Source organism: Cervus elaphus, chromosome 32, assembly GCF_910594005.1.
Source record: "Cervus elaphus chromosome 32, mCerEla1.1, whole genome shotgun sequence".
In the NCBI taxonomy this organism is placed as follows: Eukaryota; Metazoa; Chordata; class Mammalia; order Artiodactyla; family Cervidae; genus Cervus; species Cervus elaphus.
Window position 1 is genome coordinate 40,353,401 of NC_057846.1, and position 24,539 is coordinate 40,377,939.

A 24,539-nucleotide genomic window follows, 5' to 3' on the forward strand; every position below is an offset into this window, starting at 1 on the left:
GGGTGGCTGTGAGCTCTGCCCCCAGTTCCACACCACAGGGGCCAGCTGCCCACCTCGGGGAACACAAGACCCCAGCCCTGCGTCCATGGGCATCCCCCCCGCGCACTGGGAGGTGCTTGCTCTGGCCGTTGTCCCCTCCGCTTCCCATGGCACGGCCCACGGGGGCTGGACCGCGGTGGGCGGGGGTGCTCACCGTAGGGCGGCTGCGGCAGGTTAAGGCAGAGCAGGTGGTAGGCCTTGGGGCAGTCCTTCCTGTCGCACATGACCAGCTCCCCGCCGTCCCCACACTGGAAACAGACGTCCTCGTGCAGCTGCTTGGGCTCGGTTCTGATTTTTCGTCGCTTCGGCTTTAACTTAGCATTTTTGGCCTTTTCTTCAGCTGTGGAGGCACATGCCGACTGGCGGGAAAGAGGGATCATGGATTTAACGATCACAGCGCATGAAGCTTTACGGAAAAGGAAAATCCTACGACCTCAGGTTCACGTAAATCCATCTGTTGTCCAGTTAGCTAAAACTCCAGAAGGGCTTGTCCCGTAACAGAAATGAAAGAAAAACAAGGCTTCATTGGGACTTCCCTGGTGGTCCAGTGGATGAGGCTCTGTGCTCCTAATGTAGGGGGCCTGGGTTCGATCCCTGGTCAGGGGACTAGATTCCACATGTTTTAACTAAAAGAGCCCATGTGCTGCAACAAAGAGCTGGTGCAGCCAAATTAAAAAGAAAAAGAACACTGTTCTATTTCAAAAACAATGCTTCATTTTCATTGACTTTTGAATAGGTGCTTTTTTTTCAAAATTGCAAAAACACTGAGATATCATTCACAAACCATAAAACCCACCAATTTAAAGTGAGTAATTGCATGGGTTTTAGGGTATGGTGAATTTTTTTTTTAATGTTCTTGAAAAGGAGTCTGCTAACTTCCAATTCAATCAGAAATACAAACATGTTCAGAACCTGACAGTTCTTACTGAGATATACTCCAGTGGGGACTTGGCGTCTCAACTCCAGGTAGACACAACCGATGGACCACACACTAAACCATCTGGCCCACTCTTCCTGAGACGGTTCTCCAACAGCGCCCTCCCCACCACTGACCTTGGGCCGCACGCCCAGGAAGCCGCTGCAGTTGTCTGCCCCGCAGTGGCACTCCGTCCTGCCGTTGCCCAGACAGTCCAGGTTGTAATTAAATGTTAGCTCCATCCCTAGGCCACAAGAGAGAGAACCGTTCATACTCAAGTCCCGGGGAAGAGAGAAGCCATCAAAGACACAGCCTCACACTGAAAAAAGAGACAGAATTCTGACGTGAAGACCCTTCCCTCTTCCTTGTTCCACACTGAAGGCAGTGATGGGGAAAGGAAAACAAACAAACAAACAAAACTAGAGGAAAACATCCCCACCCGCCAAAGATTAACGCAAAAAGAAACAACAAAGGCCATCATAGCCTTTCCACTGAAGCGGTCAAACACCATGAAAGAGACTGAGAATCTGAAATCTGTGCTCAAGAAAAATGGGCTCTAGTTCGGGCCTCTTTTTCTAAAACAAATTCACACCTAGTGTACAAGTGAACAATATGACTGTGGAATTGTCACAACCATACCATGTTCAGCAGCTAATGTGTAAGTAGCTAATCTTACATTAGGATCAGAAAAAGAGTTCAAAATGCAGGTTTACTATACAAACCGAAGACCCAGGGATTCAAACTAGGAGGTCCAAAGCTTCCTTTGGCTGGGCCTCAGCAATCCAGTGAGCGCTAGAAACACAGTTTAAATCCCTTTCAGTTACGGCATTTCCCTTCCCACCCATTTTTCTAACAAAGGGGAAATTAAGTTCTGCTGTTATGATGGTGGATGGGTAAGGAAAAATAAAAGCAATGACTCTGCTTCAAAAAGCTTTTTATGTCTAATTTGTAACAGAATGCTCTTTCGAACTAAAAAACAAAACAAGAAAGCTCCCACAAACAGGCCAGGAAACCAGCTGATGTTAACGCAGGCTCATTACTTTAAATTAAAAAAGAAAAAGAAAACAAAAGTTTAAACATCTGCTTACATTACACAGACAGCAATCATTTGGAGGACGAATTTACTTCTACTAATCTCCCTTTTGCAGGATATAGAGTTTTACTTCCTAATGGCAGATAATTCTAAACACAGCTCTTTATCTTATTTGAATAAATACGTGAGCGTCAAAACTTAAAGAGTGTCCTGGGGGAGGGAGCAAGTTAAGTTCCTTTTACCTGCAGGAATGTCACAAAGAGCAAAAAGCCCAACGCGAACATCTCCATTCACGGTCCACTTTTGGGTTTCACAGTTCGGATTACAACTGTGGTTCATAAAGCGAGAATAATTTCCCTTCGGGCCAGCATCAATGATACGGTCCTTCAGAAAGAAAAGAAAGGAAGAGAGAGCTCCTTTGACATAAAACTGAGCATCAGCGTGTCGGAGAAACCCCCAACTCAGGCAAGAGCCACAGGGCAGCACCGGGTGCCGCCAGGCGAGGCCTGACCACCTACAGCTTCACAGATGTGCTCCTGGGGCGAGTGACTGAGTCCTCTTCTCTACGTGGAGACCAGGTCAGAGGAAGTAAGACAACGTGAAGTCTGGGTTCTTTTAAAGTTTGTTTCTAGAAACAGACCGCAGATAACGCCACTTAGAAGGTCAGCTGGCCGTGGGGCTGAAGGAAAGGTATTTTCTGAGCAGAGCGCGCTCTGCTGGGACGCTAATTGAGACGGGGATGATGGTGGTTTGCTGCCAGCCCTCTCCCCCTGCTCTGAGCGAGAAGTGGGGCTGGGGTCTGGGGGCACTGATTGATGAGAACTTAGGCCACAAAGAGAGAGGGAGGAGAAGTGAGACACTTCTCTGCACGAAGACTTGGAGATTTGGTTGATGGAAACGCTAGAGTCTGGAATATAATCTTTGTCGTTTACATTTACTTATATAAAAGTTCAAGGTATCTTAAGAAGCCCAACATTTTGGCTCCCTGAATTTACACTCTGATAATCCAGAAAGGCTCTGGAGGGCGGAGCCCCCCAGTGTTGTCCGGAGGGCCGGAGGGGTCACCGGCAGTGGGGCTGGGAGATAAGGGGGCGGTCGGCAGCCATGAATAAATGGCATTTTATGTTTCTAAATTATCTGTTCGTGAAAGTGGTAAAACGTTCAGTGACATAACAGTTAAACTAATACTCTTCAATGATTTCTAGTTCTTTTAATACTATTCTGATTCAGTTTTAGAGCCTGGAACACAGGAAACACAGGTACTAGTCCAGGTTCTTCGTTAAGCGGTAACAAGATATTCAACACATTATTTCTCATGGCTGGACCTAGTTTCTCGTCACCTATAAATCAGAGGACTGTTGGAGAAATTCAATAAAATAGGTTTTGCAGTGATGTGCTTCAAGTAACATTCACAGTTGCATGTATTAAATCAGAAGCTTTACTGTCTCTTTTGACTCTATTCCTTTTTCCTGACTCATTAAAAAAAAAAAAGTCTAAATATACAGAATGATTTACAGTTAGGATTTTTTTTGCTGAAGCAGAACTCTCCTGGTGGTTTGTAACTTAGAATCACAGAGGTGACTCTCTCCCTTGGTGATAAGCAAACTGAGGACCAGGTCTTCCAGTGACTAAGAGCTGGGGCTCAAATCCAGGTGTGTTAACCGTGTTGCTGGTCACCCTCTCACGCACGGTGCCGTGTCACGTGACCTGCGGCAATCCCTCAGGTTTGTATTCTGGTATAATGAGCATATTACAGCGGGAAGCATACTGGCTCCTGCAGACCATTATGTTTTGCTTGAAACGAAACCGAATTAGAGGAAGGAAACTGAATTCAACCTAAGACTATGGGACTAAACCAAAAAAAATCCTTTGTTCTTACCAAAAAAAAAAAGCAATTTTACCTTGGTAACAGTTAACATATAAAAATTAGTTACACTGTTCTCGTGGGCTCGCTTGATTCGCAATCTGCATTCTTCCTCATCAATTAATTCGCCAACATATTCATTCACAAATTCACCCTGGAGAGGAGCATGCAACATGAAGAGGACCAATTAGTGTATTGTATTAGAAAGCATTCCAAAACACCACATGTGTAACTCAAGAGAATTTACCCAAAACCTTCCTGGAAATAGAACGATACAAAATAAGACCAGAAAATTGACACTGGGACGAGATTTTGACAATTTCACATGCACTCATTTGTGTGCATATGTGTTGTTATGTGTACATGCGTGCGTTTCTGTGGAGTTCTACCAGGTGGGGAGTCAGGGAGCCACCACCACAATCAATATACGATCTTCCCTGTCAACACAGATGCCCCAACCGCTCCTTCATAACCACGCCCATCCTCCGTCCCTCATTAGTTCTCCAACTCTATGGTTTTTTTCTTAGTTATATTTTATGGAAGTGTAGCTGACTTACAGCACTGTGTTAACTTCTGACGTGCAGCAGCCTGACTCAGTCATACACACACACAGGCTCTCTTTTTTATATCCTTCTCCATTATGGTTTATCACAGGATACTGAATACAGTTCCCTGGGCTAAACAGTAGGACCTTTCCCAACCCTATAGTTTTATCATTTTGAGGGTGCTCTATAAATGGAATCACAATATGTAACCTTTAGAGATTGGCTTTTTAAAGAAAAACTTAGCTTAATTCCCTTGAGATCTAGCCAAGCTGTTGCGGGTATCAATAGTTTATTGTTTCATTACTGCTGAGTAACAAAGCTTTTGTTACCAAATAAAGCTGCTGTGAACATTTTGATAAAGTTTTTGTGTAGACAAAGGTTTTCATTTCTCTGGGATAAATGCTGGGTCATATGGTGAGCATATGTTTAATTTTTTAGAAAACTGCCGAACTATTTCCCAGAGTGGCTGGCTCATTTTGAGTTCCCACCACACACTCCCCATGTATGGGAGAGCTGGCTTCCCCACATCCGCGTCAGCATGTGGTATGTGTGCGCTCAGTTGTGTCTGACTCTTTGTGACCCCGTGGACTGTAGCCGACCAGGCTCCTCTGTCCATGGGATTCTCCAGGAAAGAATACTGGAATGGGTTGCTATTGCCTTCTCCAGGGGATCTTCCCCACCCAGGGATCAAACCGGGGTCTGCTGCATTGCAGGTAGATTCTTTACCAGCTGAGCTACTAGAGAAGCCCATGGGATTGTCACTGTTTTTCATTCTGCTGTTCTAACAGGTGTGTAGTAATAAGCCCCCTTTTAAAATAAGTGTAAATACCATACATTCAACCTCTCATGTTTATAAATGCATAATCATGAATCACCCTTTCACCTCGAAGACTTGGCTGATTCAATCTAGGGCAACAGCATTAACTATAGGATTTCTTGGTGTTAAAAATACATTTCCAAGGCAGAGAAATGTCTTCAGGGAGTAAATTAATATGTATTTGCTATTGTTTTTACCAGACCTGTGTTCCTCCCCCAGTCCCCAACCCGAGTTCTCAGCAGCCAGGCTCACCGCTCAGCATCCCAGAACTGAGAGCATCAGTCATCTACAGAGATGCGCTGTAGTGTCTTTTCTGATTCTGAGTCATTAAGAGCATAAGCCAACGCCCTTATGTATGGATACTTGGCCTTTTCCCACCGATAAAAAGACAAGACTGTGACTTTGGTACGAGAGAAGGGAGATGATGGTGGGTGAGCCTGGGCGGCTGGCCAGCTGGCCACTGGGGACGTGGGCAAGGGCCCGTCTGCTTCAAGCAGCTGCAGCTCGTCTCGGCTGGGCCTGGCTACCACACAAGCGCGCTTCTGGGGGCTCCCATCCCTACTGTGACCGGTGGGACGGGCTCCGACAGGGAGCCGCGCCTGCCCTCTGCCTGCGACGCCGTGACAAGACAGCTCTGCAAGGCGCGTGCTGTGCGCGGCAGGCCCTGAATGGCTTTCCCTTCACGCGGTTCGGACTTGGACCTCGGCTGCTGAAAACATCTTGCCCTTGTCCCCGGTCACTGCCCGCCCAGGCAGATCTCATCGCCATCTTGGCTGCACTGCCACCTAGCGTCACTTTAGTTTATGGCGAGTTTTCCTTACTGAAGACCGAATAGAGGGGAATTCAGACCAAATCAGCTCCACCTTACTTGTCTGATACACTTGAGATTCAAGTCAAGGTTTCATTTGAAGAAAGGTTTCTGTGGCTTTTAAAGGTCTGAAACCATGTGTTATGGTTTCTATTTACTATTCTATGAAAACTGGCGAATACTGAAAAGACAAAGTGCTGATATCAAACGAGGCGTGTTAAGTCTTGTCAACTCGATATGGTTGTGAATAAATGTGTCTAGTTATTTTGTAAAAGAAATATTTTAGGCATCTAAAAAGTGACAAATCTTTAGCCTCAAAGAGTTGCTTACTGGACTTAAAACCATTAACTGTGAATTCAAGTGTGGTTAAAAATAACAAAATAAAGAACTTTTAAAAAGGTAGAAATCTGGAACTTCTCTGGCGGTCCAGTGGTTAGGACTCCATGTTACCAATGCAGGAGGCGCAGGTTCAATCCCTGGTCGGGGAACTAAAATCTCCCATGCCATGAGGCATGGCCAAAAATAAATAAATAAATAAATAAATAAAATTTTAATTGCTAGAAATCTATCCTTAAAGGCAACAGCAAAAAGACAGTTTAATTTAGTATTTAATATAATTTTTTTTAGGGCTTTCCTAGTGGCTCGGTGGTAAAGAATCTGCCTGCAATGCAGGAGCCGGGGGAGATGTGGGTTAGATCCCTGGGTTGGGAAGATCCCCGGAGGAGGAGGGCATGGCAACCCACTCCTGTGTTGGTGCCTGGAGAATCCCATGGACAGAGTAGCCTGGTGGGCTATAGTCCATAGGATCGCAAACAGCTGGATACGACTGAAGTGACTTAGCACGCACACATGTTTTAAATTTCTAAGAAAGAAATCACTTCATAACAGGAAGTCCCTTGTTTAACTCTGGCACACGTTTTTAGGAATCTGTTATGTGTGAAAAGAAGGGGACTGATGATGGTGTACATTCAGTCTCCCACTGGGCTCCTGTCTCTGAGTGTACCCAACAAGCCTTCTCCACATTGCTACAGTCTTCTTGACTATGCTGTTAAGAGACTATGTAAGTTCAGCTCTTTTGTAAATGACCAACTGCCTTCCACCAGCAATTCCTCAGGTGCTAAAGGGCAGAGTAATCCTGACTGGTATTTTCTTCTCTTTTGATTATATCATTAATTTAGTAACTTAGAACATGGTTTAGAATAAATGTAACTATTATTAGAAGGTGTCAACACTGTATTAAATTGGGTAGATTTCAGGATGGCTCCACAAACTCCCCTGAAACCATAAGTTAAAACCTGCAAGTGACATGCAGGGCATTAAAATGGTATCAAAATGTTTGCATTATATGGTGACATTTAAAAAAATGCGTATTTGACCGCGTCGGGTCTTAGCTGTGGCATGGCAACCTTCGTTGCGTCATGTGGGATCTCTGTTTGTGGTGCACGGACTCTAGCTGTGGCAGTGGGCTCAGCAGCATGCGGAATCCTAATTCCCAGACCAGGGATCGAACCCGTGTCCCCTGTATTGCAAGCTGGATTCTTAATCACTGACCACCGGGGAAGTCCCTATATGATGACACTTTAAATGCAGACAGCCTTTGATCAAGCAACCCAATCCACACACCCAAGGCCCTGGCGAATCCTGCAGGCACTGCCTCCGAAATGTCAGAAGTCCAACCACTTCTTTCCTGCTCAACCACCCCGGTTAGGCCACACCACCTGGACTCGCATGGTCTCCTTTTATTGCCCTCTCTCCGTTTGTGTGTATTAACTGCACAGAAAAGTTCTAAAAGGCTACACACCAACTTATGAACAATGGTCTTCTCTGGTAAGCAGGACAGGAATTGAGGAATTTCACTCTTTATTATCTTTTTTGTATTGAGTTTCTGTTCTGTGTTATATAGCCTTTCATTATAAAGGTGATTTTTTTTTAAAGGCAGAAAAATGCCAGGAGTAATTTTAAATTCCCACTAGGCCCATCTTCTCTTAGAGAATATGGCTCCAAGTTCTATACATCAGCAGGTGATGGTGGGGGTGGGGGTGGGGGTAGGTGGAGAAGATGAAATTTTTAAAAAACAGATTATTTAGGCCTGTCACCAATATTTCAGTTGACACTCATTTTAACAAGGACCCTGGAAGATTCTCAGGGTCTCTAAAGGTTAAGAGCCACTGTTTGAATAGTAGGATTTATTGGTGATTTTCAATTATTGAGTTATTTGGATTAAAATGTTTTCCACAATGGGCATGCACTTCCTGTGTTAAACAGACTGCTTTGAAGAATTACCTCAAAGTATAAGAATGAAGATAATTTATAAGTATTAAAGATCTCAACTTTTTCTAGTTGCTCTGTATATACGATCTAATTTGAGACTATCCACATCTCTTACACATGTCGGGCAGGGCTTATTATGTCCATTTTAGAGATGAAGGAACTGAGACTCAGAGAGGTTAAGTCAGCAGTCCTCATCCTTTATGGGACCAGGGACTGGTTTCGTGGAAGACAATTTTTCCATGGATGGGGGAGAGGGGGGATGATTTAAGGGCATTACATTTCATTGTGCACTTTATGTCTATTATTATTACATCAGTTCCACCTCAGATCATCAGGCATTAGATCCCAGAGGTTGGAGACCCCTGGGTTAAGTGCCTTGACCGGGGCTTCATGGATAATTACGATGTTGGAGCAAAATCCTGGGGTTGCTAGTTTCTGTCCAGTATGGTCTTAACTTTACTATTTTTCCTTTTACCTATGTTAAATCTAGTTTGTTTAACAAGTAAAAAATATTTCAGTTAGCATGACCAATGTCCCTTCTCTTCCTTTTGACTGATCACAGGAAAAGTGAAAGTCACTCAGTCGTGTCTGAGTCTTTGTGACCCCACGGACTGCAGCGTGCCAGGCTCCTCTGTCCACGGGATTCTCCAGGCGGGAGTACTGGAGTGGGTAGCCACTGCGGTCCCCAGGGGATCTTCCCGACCCAGGGACCAAACCCGGGTCGCACTGCAGGCAGATTCTTTACCGCCTGCTCTTCTAACCATTTCTTACTTGCTCCAGAAGTACCAAACTCTCAACCTGAGAAGCTCCAGAACGGCAGGACGGGTCCCTGTGTCCCGAGCCCTCACTGCCACTCCGAGGCACGGCCCAGGCCGCCCCAGCGCCGCCCGCCCCGCGCTACCTTCTTGATGCTCCTCTTGGTCCTGAGGCCCCAGCCCCTGCGCTCGGTCCGGATGACCTCGGCGTCCGGGTAGAGCCTCTTGGTGAAGCACTGGTTCTGGCAGCGCTCGCCCGCCGGGCACACCTGCGGATGACACTCGTACTGCAGCATCCGGTTCAGGCACTCGGACTCCAGGCCGCACGGGTTCTCGTCGGCCGGCTTGCAGTTGCAGCGGGGGATCTCCGACAGGTCCGCCACCTGGATCTGCACCTTTCCTATCACTTTGTTGGCCTGGCAACAAAACCACAAGCGGGAGGGAGGAATCTGAACAGGACGCCGGAGACACCCAGGCCCGCCTGGCCCCGCCACTGCCCGTGGGGTCACCCCGAGAAAGGCTCTTTATCCTGGTCAAGATTTCCCAAGTTGAGTAAGCTGAGATTAACAGCTGCCTCTCCTAAGCTGACAAAAATACCAAAACCTGATGTGAGCCCTCATTTATCCTCTGTTTTTCCCCTCCTACCAGTTGATGACGATTTCATAAAGTTGAAAACAGCTCTGGCTCTCTGGAAAAAAGGGGGCTAAATCCCTACATTCTTGTTGGTTACTGGACAGGCTGAGGAGCAAGCTCATCAAAGCCCCCACCCTCCCGGGGCAACAGCCTCGGCTCCCAGTGGATGCTCCGGCAGAAGCTGTCAGGTTGTTCTGCACAGACTGAGCCGTAATCAGCATAAAGGTTTTACAAGTCAGTCGGGGCCTTCTAACTACTAAGAGAGCAGCTTCACCTTGTCTGTCCAATACCAGCGTTTTCGTGGGTGAAGACTCACTTTGATGTGTTTGTATGGAGGGGGTTTTCTTGAGTTTTTTTCAATCTCCAGTGCTTCTTTACTTTCTCTTTGTGCTTTTAATTCTTGGAAACGTTTTGCAGCTTCTTCCAATGCTGCCAATAAGACCAGACAAAGCATATAAACACCCCAAACCAAATAAACAAAAACCACGAGGAGAGTTGTTTTTACCCTGCCGTCCCCATGCACTGAATGGGATCTGAGGTTTTCTGTTTAAAATTATGTCCTGGAAGGAAGCATTTACCACCAGGAAAGAGCGACACTGAGATGGGATATGACACGTTACAGCTGAGCACTGCTCTGCGCAAGCTGCCACCTGGGAAGAGAGGTCCCCCTTCAGTGGTCAGGGGTTTCCACGGGAACCGGAGAGCAGCTTTTCACCTTGTACCAGATTTAAACTCACTTCACTCCTCCCCAGAAAGCTCAACTTGCTGTCAACTTGTTGCAAAAACAGATGGTAAGACTTAGAGACGAATTAATGGCTGCCAGGGGGTGGGGAGACAGTTCGGGAGTGTGGGATGGACATGAACATACAGCCATTTTTAAAATGGATAACCAACCGGGACCTACTGTGTAGCTCAGGGAACTCTGCTCAAGGTTATGTGGCAGCCCGGATGGGAGGGGAATTTGAGGGAGATGGATACATGGATATGAATCACCTGAAACCATCACAACATTGTTTGTTGACCAGATATACCTCAATACACAGCAAAAGAAGTTAAAAAAAAATAGACAACAAAAAATTTTACACAGAAACAGCTGTAAGGCTCTTCACGGGAAGTGTTTACTACTCTTCTATGGTAAAGGTGCTTCACTTAATTAAGGAGACTCTGCGTTTCCAGAAAAATCTCTACGTCTGTAGTAAGATCACTGAGGAAACTTCTTTCACACACACAGCACAGTCTACTACACTGAACGAGTTTTTCTAAACGACTGGATTGTGAGGTGGTTCTAAGATGACGGGATACTATGGACCCCAGGTCATAACACCTGGTGAAAACTCCCTAACACCAGAAACATGTCCTCTGCAAGTGAGAAGTGCGGAGAGATCAACACAGGGGTGTCGGTTCTGAGTCACGGTGAACGTCATCCGATGTACCTTTTTTGAAGGTCTTGTTAATACTGGTCTGTCCATCAGCAAAGCTTTTGTCTCCTTCAACGTAAGGGAACACTCTGCCCTGGTGGACCCAGTAGTAGTCGTGAGAGCCGAAGAAGAACACGGGGAAGTCGCCCAGGTCGTGCTTGAGGCCCTGGATGTTGAGCGGCACAGACCGGGGATTGCAGATCTCAGCCGGCCACCATCTGAAAGCGGGAGGATGGAGAGTCACACTAAGCTTTACATGGCCGGCGGGAGCCAAAAAACATTGGTTTTGTACTTTGTAATTTTCATTGCAAGTCGAAGGACACAGAACACCTCGCTTATCTTTAATCCTGTTAAATCAGTATATTTAACAACATACTGATGAACGAATTAATGAATGAAATGGTGAACACAGACTGAACAAACTAGGCCCTAAACACCCAATCTGATTTCTTCCTTAAATATTAATATTTGATATTTATAAAAGTACATATATCATAAGAATAAAGCATACTAATAAGGTTAACAGTGAAACTACAATACAACTTAAGAATTAGAATTGGCCAATAAAATATTCCAAACCAGATTTCAGTCCTGGAAAAGTCACATTTTTCTCCAAATGTGACATTCTTAATTCCAAGATTGTTTTTCAAGCTACAGAAGTTTATTCCTGGCAGTCAAGGGAATCATTTGAGGATAACCTGATGCTGTAGTAAAGAAGGCCTGCTCCCATTCAAACGGACATTTTCTGACTCTCTAATCAACCAGGATAAAATACATTCTGGTCAAATGTACTAGGCTTTTATCAGTGTGTACTTCAGAATCTAATTCATCCTAGATCATAATAGACGTGGGATTTGGGACAGGCCTGAAAAAATCATGCTTCATGTGATGACTGGTCCACAGTGATCACTGGGGGAACCACCCATGAGGTGCACTGGAAGATTTCCTGCAACTGGGCAAGTCAGGAACTGGAGGGTGAAGCCCCTGTAGTACATAAGATCGTTGATACCAACAGTAGATGCACACAAACTTAATTTTTTTCAGTCCCATTTTATACATGCCTAATAAAACCATTTATTTAATGAACAATGAATGACATTATTGGGAAGATAAACGATGAACATGCTTCACCTAAAAGCACCCCATGTTCACCTATGGGTTAATTAAAATGTGGGTAGAAGCCAGTGTTCAAATTGTTAAAAACAACACTATTCTGTGTAAGCAGTACTTGGTTCCCCTCAAAGCAGGCTGGGCAGTGGTTGTATTTCTGCTTCGTGTTAAGGCCACGTGTGGGGTGCATGTGGTAACCACACACACTGGCTCAGACAGACGGGGGTGTGATTTCTGCCAGCCGTGTTCCAGGCCCACGTCTCCCCCAGGAAGCCTCACATCAGAATAGCTAGTTATTGAAAAGAAACAGTTCCATGGGGCCCAGAGAGGTCTGATTGGAAAAAATACATTAGGAATTAGTCCATGTATATAAAATCAGGCAGATAAAATGTCACTGGCCTGTGAACGGGACCTCTGCTTTGGGCCTCTTTAAATGTCATGTGATTAAAATTTAAGTGTTAAAATTAAGTCAAATATATTTTCATATTCATAAAGTTTTTTAAAAAGGGAAATATATAATGGACAGCATGGTGACTATAGTTAATGATACTGTATTGTATTTGAAAGTTGCTAAGAGAATAAATCTTGGCCATTCTCATCAAAGTTCAGCTTTTTTGGGTGCTACCTGTCCTGAACTCCTAGTCTGGCTCCCTGCCATAAATGGTTTGCTTTCCTTCAACACACACAAAAAAGTTCTCACCACAAGAAAAAAAACTGTAACTATATATGGTGATGGATGTTAACTAGATTTACTGTGGTGACTGTTTTGCAATGTATACAAATGTCGAGTCATCATATTGTATACCTGAAACTAACATAATGTCAATTACATTTTCTTAAAAGGCAAAAGAAAGTTTTAAAAAGGAAACATTCTGAAATTTATCTGAAGACCTTGGGGCTTCCCTGGTGGCTCAGTGGTAAAGAATCAGCCTGTCAATGCAGGAGATGAGGGGTTGATGCGGGAGACGACCCTGGGTTGGGAAGGTCCCCTGGAGGAGGAGGGCATGGCAACCCACTCCAGTATTCTTGCCTGGGAAATCCCATGAACAGAGGGGCCTGGAGGGCTGCAGTGCATAGTGTTGCAAAAGAGTCAGAGACAACTCAGTGAGCAAATGACAACAAAGCCTTCTTATACTACTTCTGATATTTCTTATCCGGGAATATCTTATTATTCGTCAAACCTGTACCTATCCCCTCCTGGAAAATATATATATATTTTAAATTATAAAAGCACTGTGTGCCAGTCAGAATCACCATCATTAAGAAGTCTACAAATAGCAAATGCTGGTGGGGGTGTGAGGCAAAGGGAACCCTCCTACACTGTTGCTGGGAATGTAAGTTGGTATGGTCACCATGGAGAACAGTATGGAGGGTGCTCAGAACACTAAAAACAGAACTACCATGTGACCCAGCAATCCCACTGCTGGACACATACTTGGACAAAACCATGATTCAAGAAGACACGTGCACCCCTGTGTTCATAGCAGCAGTATTTACAATAGCCAAGACATGGAAACAATCTAAATGTTCACTGACAGATGAGTGAATGAAAAAGATATGGTACATCTATACAATGGAACACTACTCAGCCATAAACAAGAACGAAAAAGGCCACCTGCAGCAACATGGATGCATCTAGAGATTATCATACTAAGTGAAGTAAGTCAGAGAGAAAGACCACTACATACGGTATCACTTCCATGTGGAATCTAAAATATGGCACAAATGAACTTATCTACAAAACAGAAATAGACTCACAGAGAGGACAGACTTGAGGTTGCCAAGGGGGATGGAGGGAGAGGGAAGAACTGGGAGTCTGGGGTTAATAGATGCAAACTATTACATAGAGAATGGATAAACAACAAGGTCCTTCTGTAGAGCACAGGAAACTATATCCAATCTCCTGTGATAAACCATAAAAGAATATAAAAAGGAATGTATGTATGTATGTGACTGAGTCAGTCTGCTGTAACAGCAGAAATTAGCACAACAGTGTAACTACACTTTAATTAAGGACATACCTTTAAAATTATTAAATGTAGTTTTATACACAAAAAAGTGTAGTTTCTTTTAAAAGTTAAAACAATGCAGAAATGTGCAACAGAAAAGCTGAACACGCTTCCTCCTTATAATCTCATGCCCCAGATTATTAATGTTAGATGTTTTTTCCAGGTAATAATACAAACATATTATGTCTAGATCTCCAATTTTTACAAGTTGTATAAGTATACAGAGAGATAATCTATGTACTATTTAACATACTTTCTGAAGTTAACTGTACACTGTGGCCACCCTTCTTCTGTCTTCCAGGCATCCTGCAATATGGATTTGACAAATCCCCTACTGACTGACCATCTGGATTCCTCAAAATTTTGCACTTAGAAATAATACTGCAATGAACATCCCTATGAGGACACTTTTGCCCGTTTGTCCATGTCTTCCCTTAGATACGTTCCCTGAAGGGGAAGTGCTGGGTCCAGGGTGCACAGTCAGTTCCGTCACATGACGCCTCTCTTGTACAGCAGCCCTTGTCTCTCCAGGCCCCCCTGAGCTACAGAGTTAGTACTCTTATATCTCTGCCAGTCTGTTAACTGAAAATAAACTTTGTTTTTTTCATGTACATTTTTAGTGAGGCAGGGCACTTTTCACATGTTTATTTTCTATTTGCTCTTCTTCTGCAAACTGGCTCTTTCTCTGTTCCTTTTTCCTTCAGGAAGGTATTTTTCTTTTCTTACTGAGAGTAGAAGAGTTCACCTGGTTTGATATTTGCCTTTTAAAACTTTATATCTTTTGCTGTAAAGTGTAAAATTATTTATATATTCAAACTGTCCATTTTTAAAAAAAAAAAGAACATGGAAGTTTCCTGTCATCTGTTAAAAAAATTGGTTGGAGGGGAGCTTCTCAATGCCCCTTATCTCAGCTAAAAATGAAGTTTGTTAAATAGGTAAGCAAGCAGCATATTTAAAACAGAGAAAATGACAGAACCCTTGTTTAAAAAAATTACAGCATGTTTGAAATTCTATAGAAACATATTTATGATTCTAATTGAAAAGCAGAACTTTACTGTGTTCTTTTGAATAGTATCCATTTTCTTGGTAAAATAATATACACCTCAAAATGTAGAATGTAAAATTTAAAAAACATATCAGTATCCTTTGGTGTGAAGATTTGTTAAAAGTAAGTTTCTTAAGAGGAGAAAGATTTAATAAAATGATGGCAACCATGCATACTTCTTGCTTCATTCCCTTAAGAACTAAAGGCTCCTAATGAAATAACCTCTCTCTCTAAATTCTAAAAAGCTCCCTCTTTGCAGCTAGTTTAGAGCGTCTAGCTAGAACTATAATAAAACAGATTTAGGGGCAGAAAGAGTTATTTTGGCCAGAATATAAACTGTTAACTTCATTAGAAACCAGAAATGAACATAAATCTAATTAGATTACAAAAAAAAAATTCTTCCCCACTATCCATATGAAACCTTTTATTCCAAATCCTATTAGTACCATAGTTCATTAGGATAAAATAACTTTCAGAACTTAAAAACAAAAGTCAATCAACAACAAAAAAAAAGGGGGTGGGCAATCTAACAACCACTAACCTTCCCAGTCTTCTAAAAACCCAGACTAAAAATGTTTCTTTTCTTTCTTTTTCTGAGGAAGTGGCTGTGCTGTGTTGTACCTGTTTCCTGGCCAAGCTTGTACAGACTATGAACTACTCAACAGTGATTGAATACTTCCTCTTTGTCCTTGGAAACACTTGCCTGTAATTTCCCAGTTTGGCCCAAACAATCTGCTTGTAATGCAGCTTCTTGCCAGCCTTGCAATCATTGCAGTTCCAGCAGCCTTCGGGCGTCTCTATGCTCAGGCACTCCGGGTGGAAGGAGGCTGGACACGACTCGCAGCAGAGCAGTCGCCCACCTTGAAACAAACAAACAGTCTTAATAACTAAGAAGGGAGGAAAGAGAGAGACAAGAAAGTTATCTTTTCAGTGCATTAAATGTGATTCAGATTGAGAGAAATTAACAAAGGGATTGAGTTATATTATAGTGATGGATTAAAATACAAGACAATAAACAGATTTAGCTACTTCAGTCCTTCCTAGAGAGGGCTTCAGTGGCCAGAAACTCAGAGCGTGTGAGGAACTGTGAGTAGGAAAAATATGACTCTTCACCCCTCTGAAATGAGGACTACTGAGGCATTGATTTATCTGAGGGTTAAGACTCTTTAACATATGACAAATAGATACATAAAATCTTTAGACTTGAGTAGATGTGAGAACAGATTTTCAGAAAAATATGTACTCTTTTTTTCTCCTTGAGAGTTAAAAAAGTAAACAATGGTCATCTTTGTATTTTAATCCAGTGGCACAGAAAACTAAATCCCTTTATAACAATATTAGCGAGAATGAAAATAGCCAATAGGCTGACCACTACTTTTTTCTTCACTTGTAAGAATACAAAAAAGCAAAAGGATCTTGAATTTGTGATTACGTTATCATTACCTTTTCAGGAAAGACAAAAAAAGTCAAACAGGCTATATAGCAGTGGTTTGCAACTTTTTCATCACCAAGGATCCCCTTTCCCTTTCGCATGGACTCATGTTTTCAAATATTTTATCAACCAAAAAAACCCACCAAAACAAAAAAAAACATTTAAAAGCCACAATTATTTTTTATGTTTTAATTAACTACGGAAATATCGAACAGCCAATTGGAGCTTCACATCCCAGTAACAAAACTAGTCTTATCATATTAAATTGTTAAAGTCATAGCCAAATACAGAGAAACTCATCCAACTGTATTTTGCACAAATGGCTGATTCTGTTAGACTTTCTGAAATATTAAACATAGTTCAAAATTTTGTTTGTAATATTTTCTGACATCATATTGAGAACCACTGCTTTATAGCATGAAATAAGTATCAGATAGAATCAAGTATCACATATAAGGAGATCTCTTTAAGTAGCCTAGCAAAATCCTCTCCTTTTAAAAACACAAAATGATTTCTGTATTAAGACGAAAACAGGTGCAGCAAATGAAACAATATTATTTTTAAATGCAAAAAATTAAAGAAATTTGAGGGGAGATTAGGTATTTCAACAAGTGACAGAGAAGAATGTTAATCACTGAAGATGAAATACAATAAAGACATTTACTGTAAAAAAAAAAATCATCTTTCCATTGGAAAACCAAGTCTATAACCCATGAGTGTACTGAGATTTAAAGTCTTGTAAGCAAAAGGTTAAGAGCCCACTATATAACTTTATCAAATTATATGCTCCAACCTTTTGAGCGTTTGCTATCAATTTTCCAGAAAATCTTGTCTTCCTGTAGACTTTCAAACTTCTAACTAATTAACATAAAAACAAAAAGAAAATCCATGTACAATCAGTGATGAATTAAATTACTATATTTCCTCTGCTTAAAAGCTTTTACTTCCATCATTTGGATTTTCCCCTTTGTCTGCAGATCTCAATGTGGATTAATTGTTCCAATTCTCCAACCTAGAGATTAGCTGCCTGAGTGGTCTCAGCCTAGGTAGGGAATTCTTCTGTAAGTTTCAAGTAAAATGAAATAATTCATTTTTCCATCAGAAAGAAACGACCAGTAGGGAGAGAGGTCTTTGCAAATAGCTTTGAGGACATGTGATTATTTGGGTTGATGTGGAAAAGTCAGGCTGGCCATTTTTTTAACATTATGGAATAGTCCTGAATTTTAAGTCTTATTTCAGAGGAAATACAGACCCTGGATCATCAGTGAAAATCATCACGATTTTTTGACAAAAATACACAGGGAAATAGAAAAATAAAAATATGAACAATCCACCTTGGTGCTATGCAAGAAAACTGCTTTAGGGTGCGAGAGAAGAAAGGTAACGGTTCAAGCTAAGCAAACAGAGGGCTCAAAATAATTTCAATTCATGTCAAGGCCAATACTGAGTACTGAACACAAAGTAAGCAACAATTGAATTTGTCTAATTTTATAAAGGCGCCAGCAGGGAAATCAGGCATTTCCTAAAATGCCTTGGGTAGTCTAATTTTACTGCACTATGGAATCAGTCAGACCCATGTCCATCTTTGTTTTGGAAACAGGTGGTATCACCAGTAAGATGCCATACTGTGACTTCAATGGAAAACAGACAAAAAAGTCAATAGTCTCTCAACCTCCTTTCCCATGGGTTCTAACCATCTTGCTTAGTTATACTTTCCTTTAGTCATAGGTCGCTACTTCAGATGTCTGACAAACAGCAAACATACATCAGCAGCAGGCAACACAAAGAAAGAAAAAAAAAATGAATTAAGTTTTCTTTAAAGATTCTGAGCCTGGCCCCAAATCATACTGGAAATGTATACAGGAAAAGGCCTTCACCTTCTAGGCTATTTATGTTACCCTCTAGAATAATAACTCCCCCAATAATACATTATTGTTAAACTACTTTTTCCCCCTGTATTACATGTAGGCTCTGTAAGGCAAAACATAAGATTTTTCTTCCATAGATTAAATTAACTGGGAGAATATAAATATATACATTTAGCTCTTGGTTCTCTGTGGATAAATTATCCATAAGCTATTCTTCAGTTCCGCTGGGCTGCCTTTCAAGCTCCAGTATTTGTGCATTCTCCCAGCTGCCCACCAATGTCTCCTGAGAGAAGGGCAATTAGTTTTCATAGCAAACATTTAAGAAACAAAATGACAGACTGTATTCCAGAATCAAAATTTTAAGTGTCAGTTATTTTTGTTCTCCTCTGTTTAATAACCTATCTTGTTATTTAGTTGGAAGTTAGTAACAAATTACATCCTGTCTCTTCTATTCTAACATGAATGGTAGTTCAGGCAAAAGAGAAAGAGGTCTCAGAATACATTTCTATATTAAGCAGAATCCTAGTCTCTCAATTTTAATAACTACAGATATATGGAATGTGCGAAAATTTATTCAAGAAATGTAAGTAAAAATTTGTAATAGCGGAATTATTTTAAGCCCTTTTTAATAATTTTGCAGCCATATGAAGACAGTCACAGCCACCAAGGTAGAATTTACTGAAAGCAACAGATGGTGCTTGACAGGCATACATTTTCCCCCTTCATTTAAAGAGAAAAAAATAGGAAATGCAAAAATAAAAGTAAGAGATAAACTATTTTGATTATTACCTTTCTCACATTTCTTTTTGGAAGCTGACGAAGAAGGAATCATAGGTAATTTCATCAACTCTGCACGATTTGATTCATTCAGTAGGTAGTGGGACTTATAGGCATAGGAACTGAACATGGGGTCTGAATGGTCCTGCACTATCAGCCCTATACGAGACAAACAGAAAGATGTGAGCTGCAATGAAACTACCCATGATTCCATGAGGAAAAATAAACCAACACCTACTATGTAGCTGTGCTTCAAGGTGGGGGAAAAAGAATATGAAGAAAAAGAAAGATCTGACAGAAAAGGCTTTCTCCAGTTAGTAAAGGGAGTTTAGGCAACTCAAAGCCTTATCTCTACACGATACACACCCAGAAAAAAACAACTTGAATTTAATTTGAGGATTAAACTGTGTTTGATGTCGTTTTGAAAACCCACTCTGGAAAACAGAGCTATGTTCCTCAATGTTTAGAAGGACTATGATGACAACCCAAAGAACAAAATGACACATGACTTAACAGTGGAAATAAGACCTGGCTACATGACACAGTAGAGACCCTGGTCTTCAGTGCATCAAGCAGCACTGAATGGCAGAACTGGGCCTCTCCTCTCTGCTGAGATCTTTAGATACCCTCAAATTCCAGCTTTCTCAGCCAGACAATGAAGGTTTCCTCTTATCAATATGATACATGATTTTAAAGAAGCCGTAAGTTGCTGAACTTCACTGAGGCACTGCAAATCTCTAAAATTTTGTCCTGCTTGGATAATAACCAACTTAAGCGTTTATAAAAATGTCCTTTCAATCCACTAATACAGCTGTCCTATTGGAGGAAAATACCATCTGCTCTAATCCACCTGTAGCACACACCTCCCCTCCCTCCCTCCTCTTCCTGCCCCGAGCTAAGCCCATCCTGTAGCCGAGGGACCTGCAAGACCAGGGAAACTTTCTGTTTGTGGTTAGCGGTCAGTTTATAACAGTCTAAGACTTTACAGTACGAATCAGGACAGCAGCTTCATAGAGATCTTTCTGAGCAGAAGTTTTGTTTCTAAAGGGTGACCATTTATTATTTTTGGTGGATGTTATCTTCATTTGGTGCTGCTTGACACTGAGACAGATTCAGGAAATATCTCTCATGTGAATGGAACTTGAAATTGCTAACTGATAATACAGAAGAATCTTTGAATAAAGGTTATATAATGTTTAATGAATTTCATACATTTAATAGAGAAAAGTGGTACAGTGGCTTTTAAATAGGGAAGAACAACTTAGAATGTTAAGTAACTTTTATTTTACAGCACCCTCCAGATGAAAGGGAATGCTGAAGAATCTCTACTGCACTGAAATGGCACCTATGACACCATGAGGGGCAGGGGAAGAGGGTTGTTCCTCTAAACACTGAAGCATTTCCAAAAATATTTCCAGATATTTCAGGCTTTAAGAATTAGCTTAATGATTTTAAACAACCAAGAACTAAGACAAAAATCCTCTGTGCAGAGGGAGAAACAACTGCAACACAAGCTAAGTTTCCTAATACCAAAACATAAAGGACTGAAGTATCCCTTTTAATAAGTGTGGGTTTATTACAATTAGATCCCCTTTAAAAAGGAGACCCTCTAGAAATACTGATAAAGGAACACATATTATTTACTTCTGGAGAAGTTTTAAGCCCTTCTCAAATCCTAGCATCTGATCTATTTAGAATAATTTTCTGTAAAATGCTGGAAAAGAAAATGAGTTTCTGTTTACTGTGCAAAGCTGCAGTTAGAGTATTTGGGAATTAAATAATCTTGTTCTTAAAAAGGCATTTCAGTATAGCAGATCTTGCAGAATAACTGCCAAATTGATAAAATCCAAATGTGATCCTGTTGTCAAAACATGGAGTTTCCATTATCTCAAGCTTTTAATCAAGGCATGAAAGTTAAACTTAAAATGGTTAGAATTTGCTCTAAAACTATGTTCCGTGACAAGGGGTCATTTTCTACCTTACTTAAATAAAAAAATACCTGCTTTAAAGGTCACCCAATTATTGAATGAAATAGAGTAGAGCAAAAGAAAATATTGGTTGCTATACTTACTGATGGTACTTGATTCAGAATGTACTCCCGAGTAAGCCAACACAATAGTTTTAAACTTGATATTTATTAATAAAATGTTGGCTCAGTTACACACACACACACACACACACACCCTCCCTCCCTCCATCACTCCAAGTGAAGGTGAGTAAAAGTAATATTTACAAAGCAACAGAGACTTTATGTTATCACTGACACTCATCTATTTGAAAGTCTCTAAAGCTAGTCGTTCAGTTGTTAGTTCAGTATTTTTACCCTATCATTCCTTGCTTAGGAATGGGGAGGTGGACAAGGCACATGCTGACATTTTCTTTGGCTAATGCAACGTGGCATGAGACACGTCCAACCTTCTCCTCCCTGTGCCATCCAGCCTTCAGGGCAGAAGACAGCTGCCCTCACTGCTCTACCCAGCACTGCTCTCTGACGGCGGCCGCCCCACATGCTTGCCCAACGGGCCAACTCAAAGCAGTGTGTACACGGACTCAGCTGGCTGCTACAAAAAGGACTACCAGTTCCTTAATCCTTTACTGTCCACCTCCTCTGGTCTTTTTTTTTTTTAATGAGAGTTGCAAAAGTAAAACAACTCAAGATCTATCATATTAGCTAAATTCTATTAAAAATATTTTATAGTACTTTCACCAAATTGAAAGAACTGTCTCCTAAAACAAAACCAAACCAAACACAACCACTATGGATAAAGTAGGTAACTAATGAGAACCCCCTGTATGGCACAGGGAACTCTGCTCAATGCTCTGTGGTGACCTAAATGGGGAGGAAATCCAAACAAAGGGTTAGGATATACGTGAATATAGAGCTGATTCACTTGGCTGTACAGCAGAAATGGAAAATTCCTTAAAAAAAGAAAACAAGATCCCAAACTTCTTTTTCAATATGGGCTAAGCATAATCTAACAGGCCTGACATGTCATAGAGTCCTTTCAAGAATTTCACACTAAGGGAAGTTTAGAAAACTCGGCATTTATGACAAAAAAAACCCCCAACAAACTGTGTTTGGGGATATTAGTTGATTTCTAAAATGCTTACACTTTAGATTACACTAAACATTACACTAAAAATTGTTTTTCTTATAATACAGCTGAGACACTCTGTAAAGTTGAATACTCCGTATCATATTCAACTAAAGAAATTCTACTTTAGATTTATCAGGAACTCAAGTTCACTGACACCCTCAGGGACACAATATTGGTTTTAATTGATCAATCTCCTGGCAGACTTAAATATTAACAGCTGGCAAGTAAGAAAGCCTACACTGCAGGCTCTTCACTAATACACCCCATATGTTGCCTTGGCTGTATCCCATCAGGCCTCCCTCGAAGCCAGACCAAAACATGATAAAACACAACATAAATAATTGAAAAATAAATGTGCCCTTCTTGCCTGGCAAGTGAAATCTAAATTAATTGAAAACTCTGGATTAAATAATATGACATGAGAAGATTCTACTTCAAACAGAAGAATTGTTTGGAGAAGTGAAGAGAGTTGACCCTTAAACACTGTGGGGGTGAGGGGTGCTGACCCCCCACGCAGCCAGAATCCTTTGTAACTTTACAGTCGTCTCTCTCCCCCATCTGCAGATTCCACCAGCGTTGGATCGAAGTACTGGAGCACACACTGAGAAAACAGTGCACCCAAGTGGATGCGGGTAATTCAAACCCATGTGGTTCAAGGGTCAACTGTAATCTTTTGATGCTCCAAACAGGAACAGTGAGTACTCGTCTTTAATTCTAAGTTACTAAGAAATTAAGCAGAATTTACCTTAATTTATGGAAGAATTAATATTCTAACAGTCTGAGTATCTAATGTAACAAAAGGGACTGGTTGCTGGAAGTGTTCATCTCTCTTAGGGGTACTCCTGGAACTCGATTTTAACGGGGAAATACACCAACGAACCCAAAAAGACCCGAAGAGAAAGGACTGAGACTCACCTCTGGCGCAAACGAAACAAAAGCCTACATTTACAGCAGAGGAAGAGCTACTGCTCCGTGTGGAATGATTACTGCAGATGAGAACGCAGGAAGACACGAGGGTGCTGCCGGCGGCAATGCAAGCATCTACGGAGTGGTAGGCGACTGGGCACCGCAGACATCTCACCATGCGACCTATTGGAAGACGGTCAGGGAGGAACCTGGGTCACAAGGCATCTGCTGACACAAAGGGACATCTTTGGGGACCCAGTGTGATGCTGGTTATAATAGAACGAAAATCTCCTCACTGGTTTGGCTCTGCCATTCCTATGCTGTATGGTCCCTAAATGTAGTGCCCATCTAGAGTCACTCAAAAAAATTGTGTCTGCTCCAGTGCTGGAGAAATGGTGATTGCCAATATGGCATCTGTTGAAGGAAATTCCAGGGGTAATTTTGAACATATGGAATTCTCTTCTCATGGTCTGAATTAGAACCTAGTATCCACTTATCTTAGGGCTCTCCTGGTGGTTCAGTGGTCAAGAACCCTCCTGCCAATGCAGGAGACACGGGTTTGATCCCTGGGTCAGGAAGATCCCCTGGAGAAGGAAATGGCAACCCACTCTAGTATTCTTGCCAGGATAATCCCATGGACAGAGGAGCCTGGTGGCTACAGTCCATGGGGTCACAGAGAGTCAGATACGACTGTGTTTTTTACTATCTTATTTTACTTATTTTATTTTACTATCTATTTACCACTTACTTTACTATCTACTGTGGCCCAGCTCCAATAGCTATAGATAAACAAAGGGAGGATGCCCAATGTTCTTTGTAATAATGTGCTTACTGTTTACCATTGCATTTACAACCACCTCAAACATCATCCACTTCCTTAGCTTTGTTTTACCTTTACTTGCTTTGTGGATATCTTTCTCCATAGAGCAGGCAGAACAGCAGTGCTGGGGACAGCGGAAGCCTTTTGATTCAAAGATGGCAGTGGGGAATTTGCGGACACAGGCTTCATGGTAAAATTTCCCACAAGTGCTGACAGAGCAACGCTTCACATCCGTACCAGACACTTTACATGAAAAACACGGGTGCTGGCCTGCAAAATTGGTGAGGAACACAGTTTAAATAAAATCTGGATTAAATAGAAGCAGCTACTGATATCAGAGAGCTAACTCCTCCCCCCACAGATTCTACTACTATG

The 24,539-nt window shown here is 41.7% G+C and overlaps 1 protein-coding gene across 5 annotated transcripts in view; it reads right to left on the minus strand.

Moving 5' to 3' along the window:
* Positions 1–24,539, minus strand: part of NSD3 (nuclear receptor binding SET domain protein 3) — a 99,134-nt gene that overhangs the window by 420 nt on the left and 74,175 nt on the right. For 3 of the 5 annotated variants that reach the window (XM_043893268.1, XM_043893269.1, XM_043893270.1), the window contains 11 exons: positions 24,237–24,434; positions 23,354–23,527; positions 19,353–19,499; positions 15,967–16,123; positions 11,115–11,317; positions 9,998–10,110; positions 9,195–9,464; positions 3,890–4,006; positions 2,231–2,372; positions 1,093–1,199; positions 194–398 (listed from right to left, as the gene is read on the minus strand). In XM_043893268.1, coding sequence (XP_043749203.1) covers positions 194–398; positions 1,093–1,199; positions 2,231–2,372; positions 3,890–4,006; positions 9,195–9,464; positions 9,998–10,110; positions 11,115–11,317; positions 15,967–16,123; positions 19,353–19,499; positions 23,354–23,527; positions 24,237–24,434 — 1,833 coding nt within the window. The remainder of the gene's footprint in view (positions 1–193; positions 399–1,092; positions 1,200–2,230; positions 2,373–3,889; positions 4,007–9,194; positions 9,465–9,997; positions 10,111–11,114; positions 11,318–15,966; positions 16,124–19,352; positions 19,500–23,353; positions 23,528–24,236; positions 24,435–24,539) is intronic. The other 2 variants (XM_043893271.1, XM_043893273.1) reach the window with 2 other exon arrangements.